The sequence below is a fragment of the Neodiprion lecontei genome, chromosome 5, assembly GCF_021901455.1.
Source record: "Neodiprion lecontei isolate iyNeoLeco1 chromosome 5, iyNeoLeco1.1, whole genome shotgun sequence".
Classification (NCBI taxonomy): domain Eukaryota; kingdom Metazoa; phylum Arthropoda; class Insecta; order Hymenoptera; family Diprionidae; genus Neodiprion; species Neodiprion lecontei.
Window position 1 is genome coordinate 13,253,067 of NC_060264.1, and position 20,093 is coordinate 13,273,159.

Here is a 20,093-nt window from a genome sequence, read left to right on the forward strand (position 1 = left end):
TTGAAACTGGCACAACGTTTTCTTCGCCTTCTTTCAGAATGCCATCACAGAAGTATCCCAGTTCAGCGCACCTCTTGTGTTCACCGGACACGTGACTTGGAACATTGACCACATCTTTACTCCAACGTTCTACTTTGTCAGATAATGAGACGTCTTGGGTCATGCGGTACTGGCTTGCCTTTACCACGGTTGTGCGAATTCTTAGTGGACTGCCTTCAATGGTCTTTCTCCATTCTCCTACAGACTTCTTTGAAGCTGACAGTTTCTGAATTTTCGTTTTCGAAATGGCCTTCAATTTAGTTTTGGCAGCTTCCTTGGTTTGGGTGGTAAGATTTCGCAACAGATGGTTTGTGCACACAACTTTCTTGACATAATGATCATCGTATGGGTTGCAGTCAAGAATTTTTTCGTAGACGCTACTGTCACCATCTGCTATAAGTGAATACACTATTCCGTGCATTTCCATACTTTGCATAAATCCTTCAGCGATTGCACTGCTTTCCATACTGGAAGAACTCTGATTAGAGCCCCAATTTTTTAAGCATTAATGTTCTCTGGGAGCCTCGTTCCTTCTTTCAGCTACGTTACAAACTTTGCAATACTTGTTCCGAACTGCGGCAAACAGAACTGTTTGAGTATGGAAGCCGATGATGACACCAACACCAGACGGCGAATCGTATTTTCCTGATCCATATGACCTTTTCATCCAGCTTTCATCCGCGACAACTGGGATGTGCGGCACTCCATTTTTCACATCACCACGCTGAATTGCAAGCATTTTTTCTCCCCTGCCAGCGGCCTTTATTTCTTCTAGTGCTGCTTTTTCAAAACCTGAAGCAACTTTATCGTGAGTTTGTTAGTAAGTTGCTTCTGTCATGAACTGAACATGCATCGAATTGAAAATCGCTTTTAGTTGAGATTATCCAATCCCCGTAGAAATTGCTGCAGCCACTGCGCTCTCATTAACCGAAAGATTTTCTGTTTCAATGACGAAACCTATGCTAATTTTGAACACATTTTACATTGAAAAAGAAATATCGTTTTGAGTCCTATACGCTTTGTCGATACACAGTGCAGAGCATCAAAGTTACAGTTATACACCAAATTGTGATAGTCGAATTCCGTGTGCAACTCAGTGAGCATGTACTTGAAATCAACGATGTATCGAGTACCTGGATTTTCAATCTCAGCTTCATCTACATGCGCCGGCTCAACTATGAGGTCTGCTGAACTCTCATCGAAATTATAATCTAGCTGCTATGTTTCATCGTGTTGTGATCCCGATTCAGCCTCTTCAGTTACATCCATTACTTGTACCATTTCGACAGCATCCGTGTACTTCGTTCGAATTTTCTCATAGGATCGACTCGTCTATGCCTGTATTTCGCCTTCCAAGCCTTCTATGTGGACGTTATCTGTGAGATTCACAGTTGTTTTTTCAGCGATATAATCCTTCGATTTATCAGATGAATCTAATCGAAATGTCAGATCAGCAGATTCAGGATTTTGATATACAGTAGCTTCAGACAAGTTACTTTTATTTACGACCTGCTGGTCCACGCGTTGCATATTTGCTTGGCATGCGGTTGATGGTGCCTTCAATGTGTTTCTACGGTCGCGAAATTTTCGTTTGCGACGCGGTGCTTTCACAGATAACCAATATCTACCATGCCCTTTCCATCTACTTCGATCCATTTTTGCGTGAATCTCTAGTAGTATTTCACCGTAAATAGGTACTTGTAGTTTCCCGTAAAGGAACAGCTTGCGATTTGTAAAAGGAATCGAAAAAATTTTACTAATTTCACGTTCCCGTTTGCACGTACTTGACACCGCGACATTCCACACGTGGATGTACCTATGTACTGAACAACGCTCGTGGCATCCCGGAAACGGTTAGACAGAAATTACGGCGCGTAACTAAAGCGAACCTGTAATTTAAAAATGTGTTTGCAAATTCACCCAGGTTATTGGTTGCATTGATCCACTGTATGTCATGTGATCGAACTCTATTTTGTACTTGACACTATGTGATTTCAATTAATTAAAGAAACGGGATATTGATTTGATGAATATGTTCTCGTGATAAGAATTACGATGTACGGACCCTATTATTTTGGACTCTTTGGGGCTGGTAACAAACAGTCTTACAACGCGGCCGATTGCATTGAACGTGACTGGGACAAATGCAGTAGTTCCTGTATCTCCGATTATGAGGATCCTCTATCTCGATCCAGGTGAATTGCAACCTTGCATGAACGCGACCATATTGTTCGAGATCGGCGTCATGGCAGGTAAGTGATTCAGATGTCTATACAGTTATTTTCTAAGTAAAGTCATTTCATATATTTTTCAACCATTCTTTCGTTCTACAAAGGTTACTTGTTACTGAAAATGATTTCTTGACCTTGGTAAATTGTTGAGTGAATATTATTCTTGGATACGAAGGTCTTAACAAAAACAATTTTTTTTTTGTCAACGTTTCGGCCTGGATGGGGGCCCTCCTCAGAACAATTTATTTAAGAACATCTGTCACTAACAGAAATACAAATTATTTAATACAGTTAGTTATCACGAAATTAATATGCAACGCTTGGTGTACTTTGGTGCAAGTTTTTATCGTACTAAAGCTGCATGTCAAATTTTGGTCAGATTTTGGTTTATTTGTAATGTATAGTAAATAAAAATTTCAACGGAATTTGAATTAATTAATCTGAAATTACTGTTTTTAACCTTTGTGGAATTTATTGCGCTGAACATATGCTTCAATATCTGGCGTATGAGAGCAAACATCATAAGTGATTTCTTGAAATCCTATATTATAACTTCTACCATACACACTGTGACGTGTATTTTTCCGTACCTCGACCACTCGGAGAAAATGACTGAGAACTTACCGCATACACAATAATTCGGTGTCCCGCGGTGTAAGCTGAATCTAAGAACAATATTGTGAAATGTTTTCGGGCGCCTGGCGTGATTAACACGCCGCGAAATCGTTAATGTGCTATAGCTCGGGAATATGTCCGGTAGCTCAGTACCGCGGAGAGGGGAGGGGTAATTTTTGGAGAGAGAGACAGACAGTCGTTACTTAACAAAAAAAGTAAAATAAAATATTATATTTCACAATAGTGATGATACAAAAACAAAAAAAAAAAAATTCAAAAGTCGCTCGTCGCGATTCCCAAAACAAACAGAATATTACACGTAACCTACGCTATTCGTTATTCTACTGAGCTCGCAGCTCCCTAACAGAAATTTCACTCAACAGTTACAAAATCTCCCCACGCTACTCTCAATTCGCAAATTCCCAATTTTTCCTCGATAGCAACAATTGCTCGAAACCGAAACTAAAATTACTTTCTTGACGGTGCGCCGTCGGGCTATCGAACGATCTCACGATCTCACCCGAGATATCACCCGACTCGGAGCTTCGACGCTACCGCGAGCTGCCTTAAATCTAAACGTGACAACTTAACTTGACCTAAACCTTATTTCCGACTTATTTCAACTGAATAAATCCTTAAACGCCACCACTAAACACTATCTTAAATAAACGGGAACGAAACTAAGCGCAAGCGGAACTGAACGCTACCGCAACGTATCCGAAATCAACCCTTCTCGAAATCCTTGAAAACGTTATTCGCTAATTCAAGCACTCCAATTCGGTACTTCGCGACCTACTCGAGAGGTGACACTGGAAAACCCGATAACGCGGCTCGACCTGGTACAGCGGAATTCGGCTGTACTTAGTTTCAAAAACGAGAGAAACTCAACTAAAACCCATGACTCTACTCAACTTTCTCAAGGACTCGAAATTTACTCTACTCTATTACGCGCACTCAGACTACGGCCATCAAGCAAAAGAATCTGCAAAAGAATTTCGAGTGCTTGTCTACAACGCAAATCCAAAACGGCTATCCGATACTCGGCAAGCCTTTTCGCAAATACTCTCGAAATTCAATCTCGAGGATAGAAGCAGCGCTCACCTTCTACATCCCCGCAACACCCTCTCCTTCCCCGTCGCGATTTTTAGGCGACTCCATTACATCGCAAAACTCTCCAAAACGTGACTATCTATCACGACCGCCAGAACTAGAGTGGTTTCAAAAACCTACGACCTGCCGCAACACGGATCTCGATACGCCATCCCATACGTGACGGCATACCCACGAGAATACGCAATAATCGACCCGTCATCGATTTCGTCGATTGCGCAACTCGCTGCGCACCTTTAATAGCATCGCGGCGCAGAACTTGACGCTAAATCGCAATCTCGTCCTCCGCGCAGCTCCATGACGTCTTGGTGGTGAGCGTGGTGCTCCCTTGTCGCTATTCAGTCCGTCGCAAGTTCGCGGCTCAATTGTTGGCGGGGTGAAGGGGGAGAAACAGCGGCGCGCCGGCCGCCAGCGGGAATCGCGTACGCCTTGGATCCCCGCTATGCGGGAATTTGCGTTGGTTCCCCCACCGCAGCCTCAACATCCTTCCTTCGCAATGGTCGCTCGTCCGCCATTCCGCAATTTCCTCGAATTCAATACCGGCTTCCTGCCTGATGCCGTTGTATCTCGAAAAATAGAAAAACAAAAAGCCTGAAATATCTTACGCTGTTCGCTAAAGTGTCCCCTCTCGTAGTTTCAAATGCGTGACTTCAGTCCTGGCGCTCTTTTACAAAGACTTCGCGACTCAATCTTGGAAATCCTTTAATTTTGGTTCCGCCCAGGGTTTAAGGAGCCCCTTATAACAAGCATCAAAAATGCCACGTTACAGCACTTACACTGGATTCACTGTTACTAGAATAAAACATATAAGATGTTTATCACGCGAATCAGCAATACTCAAGAAGTAAAAATTATAGAGAGATAATTGCTACCACGGAAAGACTTCGTTCTGCAATATTTCAATTCGTAATGTACAGAATGCCACTTTTTGAGAGAGCTGACTTTATTGCGTTGTGTATGATCTTTGCGAATCTTCTAGTGGTGTAGAAATTTTAACACATTGTCTGAAAATGAGAGATAATCTGAAAAGAAATGTTTACCTATTACATTGCTCTCACACCTCACAAAACTTGAAAATTATCAACAAACTACGTATCTGAATACCTCCATGTAAGCTTGAACTTTCATTATATTTTGTAGAATATAATCGCAGCACTGATGGCAGAGGTGGCTGCTTTGCGGGCTCTTGTGCTGGCGCAGCACTTCACAGCCCATGGCCAGCAGCAATTACCAGCCATCCCCCAACAATAACTTCCGGCTGCCAATCAGGGCAACAAGGCCGGAGAGGAAACGGCGGGGGGGGGGGGGGGGGGGGGGACAGGCAACGTGGTCGGCAGAGGCGGGGATGTGCACCCATCATCTACCACTATCTCAAGTGATTGGTAGTTAATGGGCATAAGATGAATGGGAAGGTAGTTTCTATCAACTACCAGTCAATTGTAATACTGGTAGATTGAACATTTATAAAATGAAAATAATACTAATAAAAATTATCAAACAATATTTTCTTTCTGGCCCTTGAATTCCATCGCTCATTCCATGTATGTTGTACCAGGACAATCTCTTGAAACTATACGTACAATGCGCATGCGCGAGTTTTATCGGCTGCTCGGGCAGGCTAGCCACTCCGAGTTTCAGCTGTCAAACTCTGTTTCTGGCGGCGATGTAGTTCATACGAATTTTTGAGGCTAGAATCTGAAACAGTCGAGGTAGTGACTCGAGAAGTTAAGGGCGTTGCCTATGCCTCGCCGAGCGCGTGCGAACAGAGACTCACGATTTTCCTTCTCATTTCCTCATTTTTGAAGATAATTAGATTCTTAGGGGGTCATTTTGAAGATAAAGAATAGATCTGTGTTGCCTTTTTTGCCGAATTTTCGATTTCGCTTTCAGATTTGCGAAAAACGTACTTGAAAGTACATTATCTTTGAAGTGAGACACAGCGGACAGTGAATTTTTTTTCGAAATTCGGCGAAAGAGGCGACACGCATCTATTCTTTATCTTCAAAATGACTCCCTGAGAACCTAATTATCTTTAAAAATGAGGAAATGAGAAGGAAAATCACGAAGCATAAAACAGCAAAATTTTCGCGCCAAAGGCGGGCGGCTGCTAGCGCCACGACCGCGTTGGCCGGCGACCATGCGAATTACAGGCGAAGAGAGTAGACTCAAACCCCCCCACTACAATTCCCCTCGTTCGAATCCTCGTCGCTCGTCACGTGGATAGTGTTCCGCGCGTTTATTTTTGCTTGTGTTTTTCTACCGTGTTTTTTATTATTTCGAGACAGTATTTATTCCCGCGATGGTTAAGAAAAGAAGGAACCTGTCTTTGAAGAAGGAGAAACGACCCGGCAGAAAGATTTTGGCAAATTTCAGGAAAAAATTCGTTAAATCGAATTATTTATATGATTGATGTCGCATCCTCTCCGACTTCGAGATTCAATCACATGAGTACGAACAATCGCAGGGCTTTAATCTAAGAAGGTACTTTCAAGAGCCGATATTGCTGTTCATGATAGCAGTATAAATTCATTCTCAAGTTTTTTATACATACGAAAATATAAACTGGAATGCATTGTGACGTATGGTACTAGCCCGGTTTGCATTAGTCGCTAAAATATGTCATCAATTTGTTACGTGTTCAGGTTAAATGATCGAAATCATTATTCGGCAATTTGCATTAGTGTTTACACTTTGTCGATCATAAGGAATATTCTCATCACTTATTGTGACTACCTAAGTATCCAAGGTAAAATTACAAGGTATCTGGCAGAATTTTCCATACGAAGTAAGTACGGCGCGTACGTATGAGGCCACTAAAATACGCGCGTTTTGTTTTTAGAAATAAACTTCACGTAATTCTGGGGTAATCATACATGCATACTAGGGTGGGCCAAAATCGACAATTTTTTTTTCACTTGGTACTCCGAAAACTTGGTTGGTAGAGACCTCAAAAACATTCTCTCTAAGTATGAGCTCTTAATTTTAATAGGAAGGTCCTCTGCCTCGCAGTTTCTATTTTTTTCTTATGATGAGGAAGGAAAATACATATCTCAGTATCTACTATTTATAAAAAAAAAAAATGTATACCATATTTTCGTAGGAAATTGAATTCTCTATAAAAAAGGTCTCTTACAATTTTTTTGTATACCACACTTGTGGTGCTGTCGGGAGGTTAGTTACTGTATGACGCCAGAGAATATGGTTTACAAGTTGTTTATTGCCAGAAAAATCGGGTTACACAGTTCGGATGGCGTAGTAGAAAATGCGGAAGGCAGGGAAAATAAGCGAAACGAGTTGATAGATACGTATGTGCCAAGAGCGTGGCGAAGACTGAGTAGAGATGAAGAAAAAGTGCAGGCTCGCCCCCGAGTCGAGGCCAAGGGTCGCGTCGCGCCATAAATGCCACATGTAGGGAAATTTCCGGCGCGGTCAAACCCTTAGCCCTCAGCTAGCGAGGCAAGGCCTGGACACTCGAAGGTTAGTTGTAAAGAACTATAGAAAAAGATACACATGGAGAAACGGAAATATTTTAATGGTTTTTCGCCGGCTTGCCGGTGGCAGGTGTCCGCCACATCACTGTTCAGAAGATATTCACCGTCAAACTTTAATGCACACTATTTTTAACAGTGGCGTTAGTTGCACAAGATAAACAGACGAAGCGATAAGATTTAAAACAAAAATCCTCTCGAGCAAAACATTTTACGTATAATTTGTGAAAAAAAGTTCTAAAATGTTCTCTGAACAAACGCCATAAAAATAATTAAAAGCATGATTGGGATTTCAAAATATTAAAAAAAAAATTTGTCAAAATACTAAAAAAAATTATAAATTACGAAAAGTTTTTGAAACAGAGAACTTCTATAGTAGTTACTGCGACGACAGAAAATGAGATTTGTACAAATTGTCCCGAAACTCACGAATTAAATTGAAATTGTTTGAATTATTAACAAACAACTGTTAAAAATAGTGTGTATTGAAGTTTGACAGTGAATATCTTCTGAACAGTGAGGTATACAAAAAAATTGTAGGCGACCTTTTTTGTAGAGAATTCAATTTTCTATGGAAATGTGAGTTGCGCGTATTATAATGACTTTTTATTGAAGAGTTATAAAATTCATAAAAAAAAAGACATCTACCTCAAAATGATCAAACTTTAACCTTCAATAACTTCTGAACAGTGAGGTATACAAAAAAATTGTAAGAGACCTTTTTTGTAGAGAATTTAATTTTCTACGAAAATGTGATATATGTTTTTTTTATAAATAGTAGATACCGAGATATGTATTTTTTTTTACAAAAGTACAAAGTGATAAAAAAAATAGTCGATTTTTTTGGCCCACCCTAATTCGTACATTACCTACAAAACAGCCACCTACAAAACTGTCATCAAATCAGATACTACTGCCAAGTATAATTTATTTAGAAACTAAAGATGATTTTGATATACTAATGATAAAAAAAAAAAATTGAAATCAAAGTTGAAATTGAAAGAAAAAAAAACAAAAATTTTGATAAAAAAAAAAAAAAATTAGAGTACGTGGTACTTGGCGGGCCCATGTTTATATTGCCGTTACAACATTGATAAAGCTCGACTTGTATTTTCTTGTGCTTGTTTTAAAAAAGCCCGCCATGTACCACTATCTCCATTTTTTTTTTTAATAAAAGTTATTTTTTTTTTTCAATTTCAATTTTGATTTCAATTTTTTTTTTGTCGTCATTAGTTATAGTATATCAAAATCATCATTAGTTTCTAAATAAATTATACTTGGCAGTAGTATCTGATTTCATGACAGTTTTGTAGGTGGCTGTTTTGTGGGTGGCTGTCACATTAATATACTTGGCGAAAGGTTTTTGCACCAGAGGTGCTTTTTGGGGATATCAGTACTTTTTGTGGGATTTCAATTGAACATTTAAATATTTTGCTCGCTCGCTGCGCTCGCTCGATACATTTTTGGGATACAGAATTAATATTTGAGACGAAAATAATCGGTGGAAAAGCCAAGTTAGAGCTTTCTCATAATTACATGTATCAGGTCCAAGGTCTTCTACACATTACGAATAGGAAGTGGTGCTATTTTATAGTTTGGATGCCAAAGGGATTGATTTTTGATAAAATAAAACGTGACGATAAATTCCGGACCGAAAAAATGGAGAATAAATTAGCAGATTTCTTTTACTTTTGTTTATTACCCGAGATCGTAGATTCTAGACGCGCCCGACAACTCTCAATCCGCAAACCCCCTCAAATCATCGAAGCCCAGATGAGGCCGCGCGTAAGAAACAGTAAATTCACGACCGACAGACGACAAAAAACTGTAATATAAATATATGTACTGTAACGCTAAATTCTGTTACCCTCGGATGAGGACTTACCGTTGACACTTTGGCGCGATTCTCTACTTATCCGCAATATCAAACTATAACAAAATAATTACGTTGGGCGCCAGACGCGTTAGCGTCGATTTTCAAACAATAATGCAAATCAATAAAATTGACACAAAACCGTGCAAAAGAGATAAATAGAGAACCCGTTGTATGGCTGGCTAGGCACAGGTACGATCGCGTACATCCCGGTAGAGTGGCGGAATTCAAGGCAGCTAACAGTAATTCCAGAATTAAAGAAAATAACAAAAGAAAGAATAAACTCCAGGCAAAAGGAAAATGAACAGGTCAATCGATCATATATTGTCGAGAAGGTTACATGATTGAGACAGGCAAATAAGATGGTATCGACAGCGGTAGTAATAAAATAAATAATCGTTGTTCACAAAAATTTCGATAGAATAGCAGTAAACGGTAGTTTTAAAACGAGAGACGGTAGTTAACAGAGAAAAATGGACGTAGGTCAGGAGATGCGATATAATGCAAGAGTTGACTTAAAACTACACGTCACTGGGCGACGTGATCTTACCCAAGTTGCAAATGACGCTACGAAAATTATTATTCTGTCAATTCGAACGAGAGAACTTTACTGCGATCGGTAGAAAACAACGTATCGATAGTTCGGTAGATGATACGACAAATTTACCATAAATTATGACCAATGTGAGAGATTGACATTCAGTAACAATTTACCCAGTCGGCAAACGATCGACTAGGTAGCCTTCGGTAGAATTATTCAGAAACGGTAGACTCGATAATTTAATATTATTACGTACTTGAGGAATTAAATAATGAATTCCTAAACATAACTTTTGAGAAAATACAAAATACAAAATTATGAGAGTGAGAGAATTTCGGAGAGTTTACAAAATAGAGAAATACACTAAAATACACCGCAATACAAAAGAATAATTCACAGAACTTAATTTAACAAAATACAGAGAAATAAATAACAGGCAAAAATAATATGAAATTGCCAATAGCAATAAAGAAAATGTGCGGTAATATCTAGGGCTGATTCTACGCTCGCTTGTACTCCAAGGAACTCGATATGTGATACAATAGGCACAAAAATAAATAAAAATATAACAAGCGATAACAGAAATAAAATATAAAGCACACTACTATTACAAAAAGAGTATGGAATAAAATATAAAGCCAATAGGGCTCAAAATACGGTAGAAGGTACAGAAGCAGGCTAATAGAGATTCACAAATAATCAGAAAAATCATAAATACAAGAGAAGTAATTATTTGGCAGTTACGAGGTCGCTCAGATACGAAAATAATAAATTACTGAAATCATGCAGCCACACGGCGGCTTACTGCAACTCTAGGCCGCGGACCATGATTCACAGAAAACTGGCATCACAAGATGCAACCAAGAAACAATAAATATAATATTAATGACCGAAATCATGCAGCCACACGGCGGCTTAGTGCAACTTTAAACCGTGGACCATGATTCACACAAAGTCGATAAATACCAAAAGAAAGAATAGAAATTATGAGCAACTTCGTAACGGTACAATTCAAAGGCAGAAGCCTTACCTTGGCGGTTGACTTCAGGCACACAAACTGACTCTAATTTGAATCAAACTTAGAACAATAAAACGAAAGTAGAAAGGAAGGAAAGGACTTGAATTTACAGGAAGAAGTTAACGGTAGTGCAACGATAGAGAGTATGGAAAAACAGTAGATACAATAATGGTAGAATGAAAGGAAGAAGGATCGGTAGCTTAAGTCGAGAGAATAATCGGAAGGATGCGGAAGAACGATGCTGTCTCTCAGCAGGTCAAGCGTAGAATAGGAGGTCGTAGTTCGTCTCGCCGATCTCGCGGTTGTCGTGAGGTGATTCTTCTTCTTTGATTGGTGGGTTGACCCCCACCGCAAATAGGCCATCCCCCTGTGGCGAATATTGGTTACTGCGTGGTCATACGTTTTCCAAAATTACCGCTAGATGTGGTGTAATGTGCTGCTCGCGATTTCGTCGTTGACACCAACTCGTACGATTTCGTAGTCGCTTCGGTTTACAGTCCAGGCTGCCTATCATCGGGGACTTCTTTGGCAGAGGCATACACAGGGTGCCTCTCGGCCAAAGTTACCAGGTGGAGAGTGACGCCTCATTGTTCACCTCCACCGGCTTTTGTACAGGCAGTAGCTAGCTGCCTGTATCTGAGGTCGTGCAGTCAGACGGTTGGCCAAACCGTGGACCACGACCCACACAATTAGTCCCTGCCGATAGGGAAGCAGCGTCGATCCTCAGAATGATGGCTTTATCAACCTGGACGTAGTGGTTTGGGGTCGGTCCGGCACCAGGCCGGTAAGTCGGAGGATGGCAGGCTACGGTCTGCCCTTCACGCCATCCTTACGGCATCCGATAGAGCTGGCGGCTGGTTCCTCTTCGAGGAACGATGCCCTCGGCCGTCGGGAGGATTTTTATCTCCCTGTTCACCGGCAGTCGAGGCGATACGGAAGGTTCGGGTGGATGCTACTCCAGGTGTATATAAAGGTGCACCAAGGTAGCCAGTGTAGTCTGATGAGACCGTCAGTAGGCGAAGTCGTCGAGAGCTGCAAACGGTAGCTAGTGGTCCCTTGTTGGTCGGAATCGTTGTCGTCCAAGTACCTTGTTAGCGTGCGCCGAAGCGCGAAATAAAGAATTTACAAAAAAGAATTAGTTAAAAGTAGTTATTGCCTATTTTGTATCGAGTTCGGTTGGAGTACCCTGCTGAGGACGCGTAAACTAAAAAAATAATAGCGGTTGTGTGCCCTTGTGACGGGCGATTCTGAAACGCCACGTTACAGTACATATGTACATAAATATAATAGCTTTGTATATAGCTTACGTGCAATATTTCTGTGATTTATGTTTAGTTAGTTATATGTATTACTGTGCTAAAAATTTGCTAGTCATATCGTTATAATTATATATCTGATTATTCATTCCAGGAATACTTTCTGCAGTCTGACCAAACTGCGTGTATACCTATATATTATGTAAATATTCTATAGCCTATTTTTTCATTACTATCTGTGACCTGCACTCTTGACGTACTACTTTCCATAGTTTGCGCTTTCTATAGAATTTATTTAACCATATAATGTATACAATGCTCGATGCCTTGTTATATCAATTTTCTCTATCAAGAATACTGTCATGGTTTACTTATACTGTTTCAATTTAATTTCTATGAGATCCTTCTCATACAGATTTCGTAATTATGTTGATTAAGTTTAAACGAGTTTAATTTTACTTTTACCATTTTATATTTTTTTTTATCATTTTGTATTTGTTTGGTGCAAACCCGATTATGGTTGGGAGGTAGGGACGGGTTGAACGGGTCTCTGTTTGATAGCGACCTCCACGTGGTGAAACCTGGGAGATTGATGATATTTTCGTTGTCATATCATGAATTTGCTCACAGCTATTCGTTGCATTTTCAATTTAAAATGACCTGTGACGACGTCTAGCCGGTATTCGTAAATAGTTATATATTATTTTTGAGACTGTATTAGGAACAGCTCTCAGCCGATAAAGCTATGCTTTGAGCTGACTCAAGGCAGTCCTGCAAATCGAACCTGACTATGAATACCGGCTATTAGACTATTACCAGTCACGTAATCGCATTGCGTAGAAATACGGACGCCGATGAGTATAATTTTCGTTGAAATATTAAGAATGTAAATCTATATCAACATACGTATAAAGAATTCTACGTGACGTCAATCAAAAAATGACCTCGTATTTTTTTAATCTATTCATACTTTTTTTCACATGAAATAAAGGTAAAAAGAACCGATACGTATTTTGGTGTTCGTCCGCCTATGTTTGTTTCCCAAAAGTTACAAGATAATCATTCAATTTTGATGCAAAAGGAGCTCGCATATATCCGGTTCTATTCGACGTAGAGACATCATTTACAGTGCATTCGGAAAGTGAACGAATAAGCTTTCATAAAAAAAAAATGCAATGTTGAATATTATTGAAAATCCCAATTTTTATAAACAATTCAAATGTTTGACGATTTTTACCTCATTAATGACAAGTTTTCGAATTATAAAAAAAATCGTTTCGGGTTCCTTATTAAATTCTGTATTACTAGTAAATTTTTCAAGTGGAATCTGAAAGGAGTCTACTTTTTTTTCTATTATTCATCAGGTGCTGCGTCGTGCCGAGCGCGATACAATGGGCTGTTTAAAAGTATTTGAAGCCGAATGCCCGAGAGGGGTGAAAGAGGCTAGCCCGCGTCACCCGCCCCACTCCGGCGACAGCTCGGCTGCTCCGTCTCACTTGTTTCTTTACCCTCTCTCTCGCCACGGTTAACGAGGGAAGCGGAGTAGCCCGCGCTTTCTAGCTAGGCAACGCCCTCAATGCTAATGCTCTTTGAAAATTGGCTTTATTCGACTGAAATGAGAAATCTGTTTAAATATTAGGTGCTTGAAAGAAACGCAGCATGTAGGTGGGAACACTTTATTTGATAACTTTGATTATTTCGTACATTAAAAATGACAATGAAATTTTTTTCTATCAACAGGTGATACGGCCAAAATAATTACATCTCTAATATTTACTGTTATCTACCTATTTAATTTATCACACGTACAAAGATCATCGCCACTTTCGAGCAACTAAGCAACTTTCTCACTCTCTTCTGACCAGTGCTGGGCAAAATTGTAATAAAAAATTAACAATTACTAATCACTAAGGATAATTTTTAATGACATCGAATTCCATCGAAATTATTTTCAGTAATAATAATTGAATCGGAGTTCAGTGAAATTACTTTTGATAATTGTAATTGACTCAGAGTCCATCGAAATTATTTCCAGTAATTGTAATTGAATTGGATTTCATTAAAATCACATTGAGTAATTTGAATTTAATCAAAGTTTATCAAAATTACTTTCAGTGATTGGAATTTAATCACAAATCATTTCAATTATCCTCAGTGATCGTAATTAAATCAGACATTATTAAAATTCTTTTTAACGTTATTCCTGTGAAATAATAACAAATAGACAAATAAATTTACTCCGTTTTTGGAGTATTCAAATGGTGTGATCGGAACGAGTCTTTTACAGTCAATATGTGAATGGGCTATGGTTACCAAAGTTTTTTGGGTAGCTGATCGAGGATTTCACATTACTTTGAAAAATTAATTTGTTTAAATAATTTGCTTGACCAGTCAATGTGAATATGTAAGCTCCATGAAGTTCCCGATGTTTTCGGAATTTGAAATTATGTTGAGAATTCGACATTACGTTTCCAAAGGTAATTTGTTTAAATAAATTATGAAAAACAATTGAAATTTGAAAAAAAAACATAATCATTTCCATTAATTGTAATGGATAACAGAAAAATTACAATTGTTCCAAGTAATTGTAATTAGTAGCAAAAAAATTACAATTTTTTCAAGTAATTTTAATTGACAACAAAAAAATTACAATTATTTCGAGTAATTGTAGTTGATAATTATAAAATTACAATTGTTAATACTAACTGTAATTGGTAAATCAAAATTTATAATTATTTCCCGCAATTGTCATTAGTTACTAAATATTACAGTTATTCACAGTAATTGTAATTTACGGGTAATGAAATGACGAAAGTAATTTCTGCTGCCCAATTCTGCTTCTGACTTCAAGTAGTAATATTTAATTTCATCACTATTGAAAATGAAACATTGAACCGAGCGTTCAAGAAATTTAAATATCTCACTATCTGTAATAGAACTGTGAATCTTTTTTTTCTCGAAAATAGTTCAACAAAATTTACAAATAGTCGGTAGTCAATGTATTTTTTCCGTTCAATAAATTATTGCGACTAATATTAAAAATTTTCCAATGATCATCAGAGTTCATTTCGCAAATTTTCAATGATGTGCGATTAAATGAATGGAAGGAACCTAATACTCAAATTGAAAATTCTAGTAATATTAGATTTATTAAAATGATTTCTGTATTTCATGTTAGTGCGGTTCAAAACAAAGAAAATCTAATCGGAACCGTAGAACTCAGGAACGTAGATCACATCCTGTGACACAAGTTGAAAATTAACTTTCTCAAAATGCGCCTCAACGTCACAATTAGCTTCAAGGACAATCATGTTTTAGATTAATGTCAGAACATTATTACGAGGATATTGACTTATCGGATTCACGATTGTGTCCCTTGTTCCATCAAAATAAATGAATATCTAATTTTCAACGAAGTTCATGAAGATTTTTTTTTCAAATAATGTAATCCGATACAATATCTTGTTCATAGTCCTCCGAACATCACCTTGTAATAAGGATACTTGGAAAGAGTCCCTTTGTTGCAGGAACCATTATAAAATTCTTGGTTTTCAATTCGTGCTACTGAATAATTTCTGCGTTTCAGGTTCCATTTCCAATCTCAAAATGAGATTTGTTTTACCTCGGACAATGCTAACATGAAATGCAGAAATATTTGCGGTAAATGGAGATTCACAAGCTTTCAGTCTTAGCGTAGGACCCTACAAAGAGTGTAAAATTGAATTTGGTTTTAAGTTATCGTGCAACTAGCTAGCCAGATGTCACCGTCAACTGAGATTAAATTTAAAGTTATTTTCAACTGAAGTTATTTAACAATTCTAGATTTAGATTGATTCAGTTTGCCTCACAAAATTCAACCCCACAATCTAATTGAGGACTTGAAAAACTATTTATCTGAATCTAATGCCAAAGACAGTAAAAGTTAGCTTCAAAATAAGATACCAAATTAAATGGCGTAAATTTTGAAAAACAATGCTGGTAAATAATAATGCTTGAATTACAATGGTGCACAGAATGATTCCTCGGTAGAATGAATTGTCAGCAACGGTTAAGTAACAAACTTATCGCTATTGGCTCGATCAAAGTAAAATGATGGGATATTCAGCTATTATGATCTGTAGTATATCCCGCTCTTCAATTTTGCCTCAACTGATGTTAAGAAGGTGGCGATGGCCTGATGAAATTCACTCTGGCACCTTATGCCTGATGAAATAACCAGATTCGATGGTTATAATGATTGCACCGCTCGAGAAACCAGGATCCTTGCCACCTAAACGTTTTGACCATCAGGTAAGGCATAATTTTCTTCGTGTTAATTAAAGTATGAATTTTGAACCTGCTGAAAAAAAACAACGAATTTTATCATTGAATCCATGTTAAAATATTGTAATAGTCAAAGGTCACGTAATTATAAATTTACCCACATGCTTCCATGCCTGACAAATTTAGTCCCGCTTTGACAATGAATTATTTTGTACCTGAAAATATTAGAAGCTATTATTATCAGACAGGATTTTTTGGTATTCTTGGATAGAACTAATTTCCAATAAAATTCAGAAAACATAAATCGTTAATGAGACGCATTTTCAATCTTATGTAAATGAAGAATCTGTTCACAATAAACGTTGTTTTTACCCACCGAACTCTGTTTGTCCAGACTACGACTTGTTAATGACGTTTCACATTGAATTTCATATTTTTTCTTTCAGTAAATAACATCCAATTTCTGTATCATTTGATATTTGCGTCGGTTGAATATTTTTCGATATCGACCACGGTATTGCTAAACGATACTATTCTTAGACAATTCACGCTTCGTAAAAATAAACAGGAACATAACCTCAATCCGCAGTTTTATGCGCGAGAGATTTACAACTCTTGAGTATTGTCTCATTTTATGTACGTTGGCCCCCTGCTGAGCAGACGAAAACATCGCCGCAGGGCGATTTCACAGACCAATGAGATTGAATAATTTGGCGCATGCGCATTGTATGTATAGTTTCAACCACTGATATATATATACACTGGATTGGATTTAAGCGTGGTGCCGTCACGCCAATTGAACGGTAGCCATTTTGTACAGATTCTTGTCACTTCAGATATATATAAATATGTACGTGATATATGTATGTGTATATAATCGATTGTGTTGGAAAATTACAGTAACAATTATTGAGGTAACAATGAGTACCTGCGTTTTTTGCAAAACAAAGCAATCAAAATATTGTGGGCGATCATTTCACAAGTGAGTATACAACGCTGAAGCGTTCTGCAAATGATAACTTGCAGAGGTTATGTCAGCATACGAAGTATTTACTAATTATATTTAACGAGTATTATAACGTACGAATCGTGTCAGTAAAAATTCACAATATTTGAATTATGAACCGATCTTATTATAATTGAAATTGAAAACTCGGGTATTATTGACTCAGGGATTAAATTATAATTCGATATGTAGATTTCCCGTGAAAGATGTGTTGCGCCTTCAGCAGTGGTTAAAAGAAATGAAGAGGAAGGACTGGAAGCCAAACCGAAATAGCACATTGTGTTCGGCTCATTTTACAAATGACTGCTTTGATAGGACAGGATTCCTAATTACATTGAAAAAGAACAGTGTACCAACTATATTTGACAACCCAAAATCAGAGTGTTCATCTTGTCACCGATTAAGGGAATATGGACGTGGCTATTCATTCTTCAAGTAAGTACCGTTACTCAATGCAACATAACGTGTGAATTAATAAATTTAAACTTTGCTTGTTATGTAGGTTCCCATTGGATGAACCTGATATTATGGAGCAGTGGATCGCAAATATAAACATTGGTCCGTGGTCTCCATCAAGTGATAGCTTTCTGTGTTCCGACCACTTTGAACTCTCTTGCTTTCAGAAGAAAAGTAAAAATTATATAACTTTACGAAAAGGCAGTATCCCAATGTTATTTGGTAAGATCTGAAACTATTAATCCCTTTTAGGTCAGAGAAAACTCAGTGTGCATAAAGACACGTTGATGTGATGCACTATTGCGTCAATGTCGTCGAAGCGGTTAATTACCTACAGATTATAAAGTGCTCTGTTACAGAAAAATCGTGTGTGACACATTTCTGTGTATTTCCATTGTCGTTATTTATTAGTAACTTATCTGTAGGTGAAAACTTGCAGCAGACCGAATTTCAGGATGAATCCGATCGGCCCACCACAGTGAATGTAACCAAATTACATGAGCACCTACACATTTGTACCTGATTTGCATGCTCAGATATGTACATCTTTTTTATTTTCTTTTGATTGTGCTTGTAACTTTTTCTTCATGTGAATGGATTGTGGATTGATACTACTAATTATATTGTTGTGGTTTATCGCACGCAACTCTATAAAAATTCCTTAACGTTTGCAAGGAATGTTTTATTCTCCATATTTTTGAATAAAGTTTTTACTCACCCAATTCGATATAGTTTAATTCAAAACTTTTTTTACATGTCTTAAGCTCCACTTTGATGATCAATGGATGGTAAATGGATTCCCTAACGGTTGAATTAGTGTTATACAAATTTTTGAATAATCCGTATGAAATTCAGCCCACCATAGGATAAAGGATAATGGACGGAAACTTCTTAGAATTGAGGACTTCTTTTGAACATAAAGAAAAATCACGCTTAAATACAAGTTTTTCGTCATATTATTTAATGATCTTTTACATCATATAATTGTAAATAATAATATACCTTCGAAAAAATGATTTGTTCTTCATTTAATGTATCAAACATTATTTTACTCGTCAAAAACTTTTTTTGTGTGACGAATATATCGTTAGATTTAAATAGCATATTTTACGCAGTTCAAATCTAGCGCGCATTCTGTGACAACTTTCTGTACAAGATGGCGGAAATTCAAGTGTTCAATTGGACACACGAGCTTACACGTAGAGTATACGGTAATATCCAATCCAGTGTATATATATATCAGTGGTTTCAACAGATTGTCCCGGTATATAGCATGATGGATAATTTCATTTTTACATCGGAATTTGATTATAGTACTGTACGAGAAACATTGCTACGGTGTAAGGAAAGATGAAATGATTGTTCGGAATCCTATTCCACAAATGTTGATTTGATTATTTATACTCATAAAATTAAGTTTACCGATCAGATTTATAGACTATAACCGCAGTAATCTCAACCAATTTTTCTCCCACTAGGTAACATATTTCACAATTGAAACTTCATTTTCGCAGTATTGGAATAAAGATATGTATCCCAACATTTGACGGAAAGTCTCACAATAACCTTCTTTCTAAAGTCGAAAGCAGAATAAGGAATAATGTACTTCAAAGTAATTTGTTAAGGGATTTTATCATCACTTTTCAATTATGCGTCGGTAGAGACATTTTCGTTAGAGGTAAACAATGATAAGTATTAGGTTATACGAGCAAATTTCGCATAGTTATGCTGAACTGACACGAATTTCATATGGCCACTTCGATGATCCGGCAAGCCATAATAAATATAATTAGTTTCACATGTTCTGTTCTAATACTCACCTGGATATATCAGCGTCGATTCGGCATATCGGTCAAAACTCAAAAATGAATTGCTCGACACTTTCGGAGCTGCTAGCTGTGGTTTACCTGCGCAAGCTGTGTGTGTGGTGCACCACGCAAGCTGTGCATAGGTGAGCGTGTGCAGCGGACGGGGCACATAGAAATTTACGCTCGGCTGTGATCCGGCCTCGCCAAGTCAGCGCTAAGTCGAAAAGTTGATGGTGGTGCCATCTAATATCACTGTATTCTCATGTCGTAAAATATCAGTAAATAGAGCTTAACCAATAACGGAGTTGCAATGAACCTATTCAGGCATCTGTTTTGTTGTGGGTGAAATAAATTCCATTGGTATCTAAGTGCCGTGAATCCTTAAACAA

General features: G+C 37.8%; 2 protein-coding genes across 10 annotated transcripts in view; both read left to right on the forward strand.

The window, feature by feature from the left end:
* The window catches only part of LOC107227349 (sodium/calcium exchanger 1), a 1,225,609-nt gene that overhangs the window by 364,623 nt on the left and 840,893 nt on the right, over nt 1–20,093 (forward strand). The gene's annotated exons all lie outside the window — the stretch shown is intronic.
* LOC124294713 lies at nt 17,177–18,912 on the forward strand. Of its 2 annotated transcripts, XM_046741344.1 has the most exons (5): nt 17,177–17,237; nt 17,335–17,416; nt 17,633–17,875; nt 17,943–18,118; nt 18,661–18,912. In XM_046741344.1, the coding sequence occupies exons 2-5, from the start codon at nt 17,355–17,357 to the stop codon at nt 18,669–18,671; spliced, it is 492 nt and encodes a 163-aa protein (XP_046597300.1). In that variant the 5' UTR covers nt 17,177–17,237; nt 17,335–17,354; the 3' UTR covers nt 18,672–18,912. The 2 variants fall into 2 exon arrangements, 1 of the variants encoding a protein (XP_046597300.1); XR_006904639.1 differs by lacking the exons at nt 17,177–17,237; nt 17,335–17,416 and adding an exon at nt 17,421–17,480 and having other exon boundaries at nt 17,943–18,912.

Bases quoted from the DNA above. Each gene is read 5' to 3' on its own strand.
- LOC124294713 (XM_046741344.1), top strand. From the start codon at position 17,355: ATGAGTACCTGCGTTTTTTGCAAAACAAAGCAATCAAAATATTGTGGG. The intron at 17,417-17,632 runs GTGAGTATACAA...TTCGATATGTAG, and splicing joins TGTGGGCGATCATTTCACAA to ATTTCCCGTGAAAGATGTGT. The intron at 17,876-17,942 runs GTAAGTACCGTT...CTTGTTATGTAG, and splicing joins CGTGGCTATTCATTCTTCAA to GTTCCCATTGGATGAACCTG.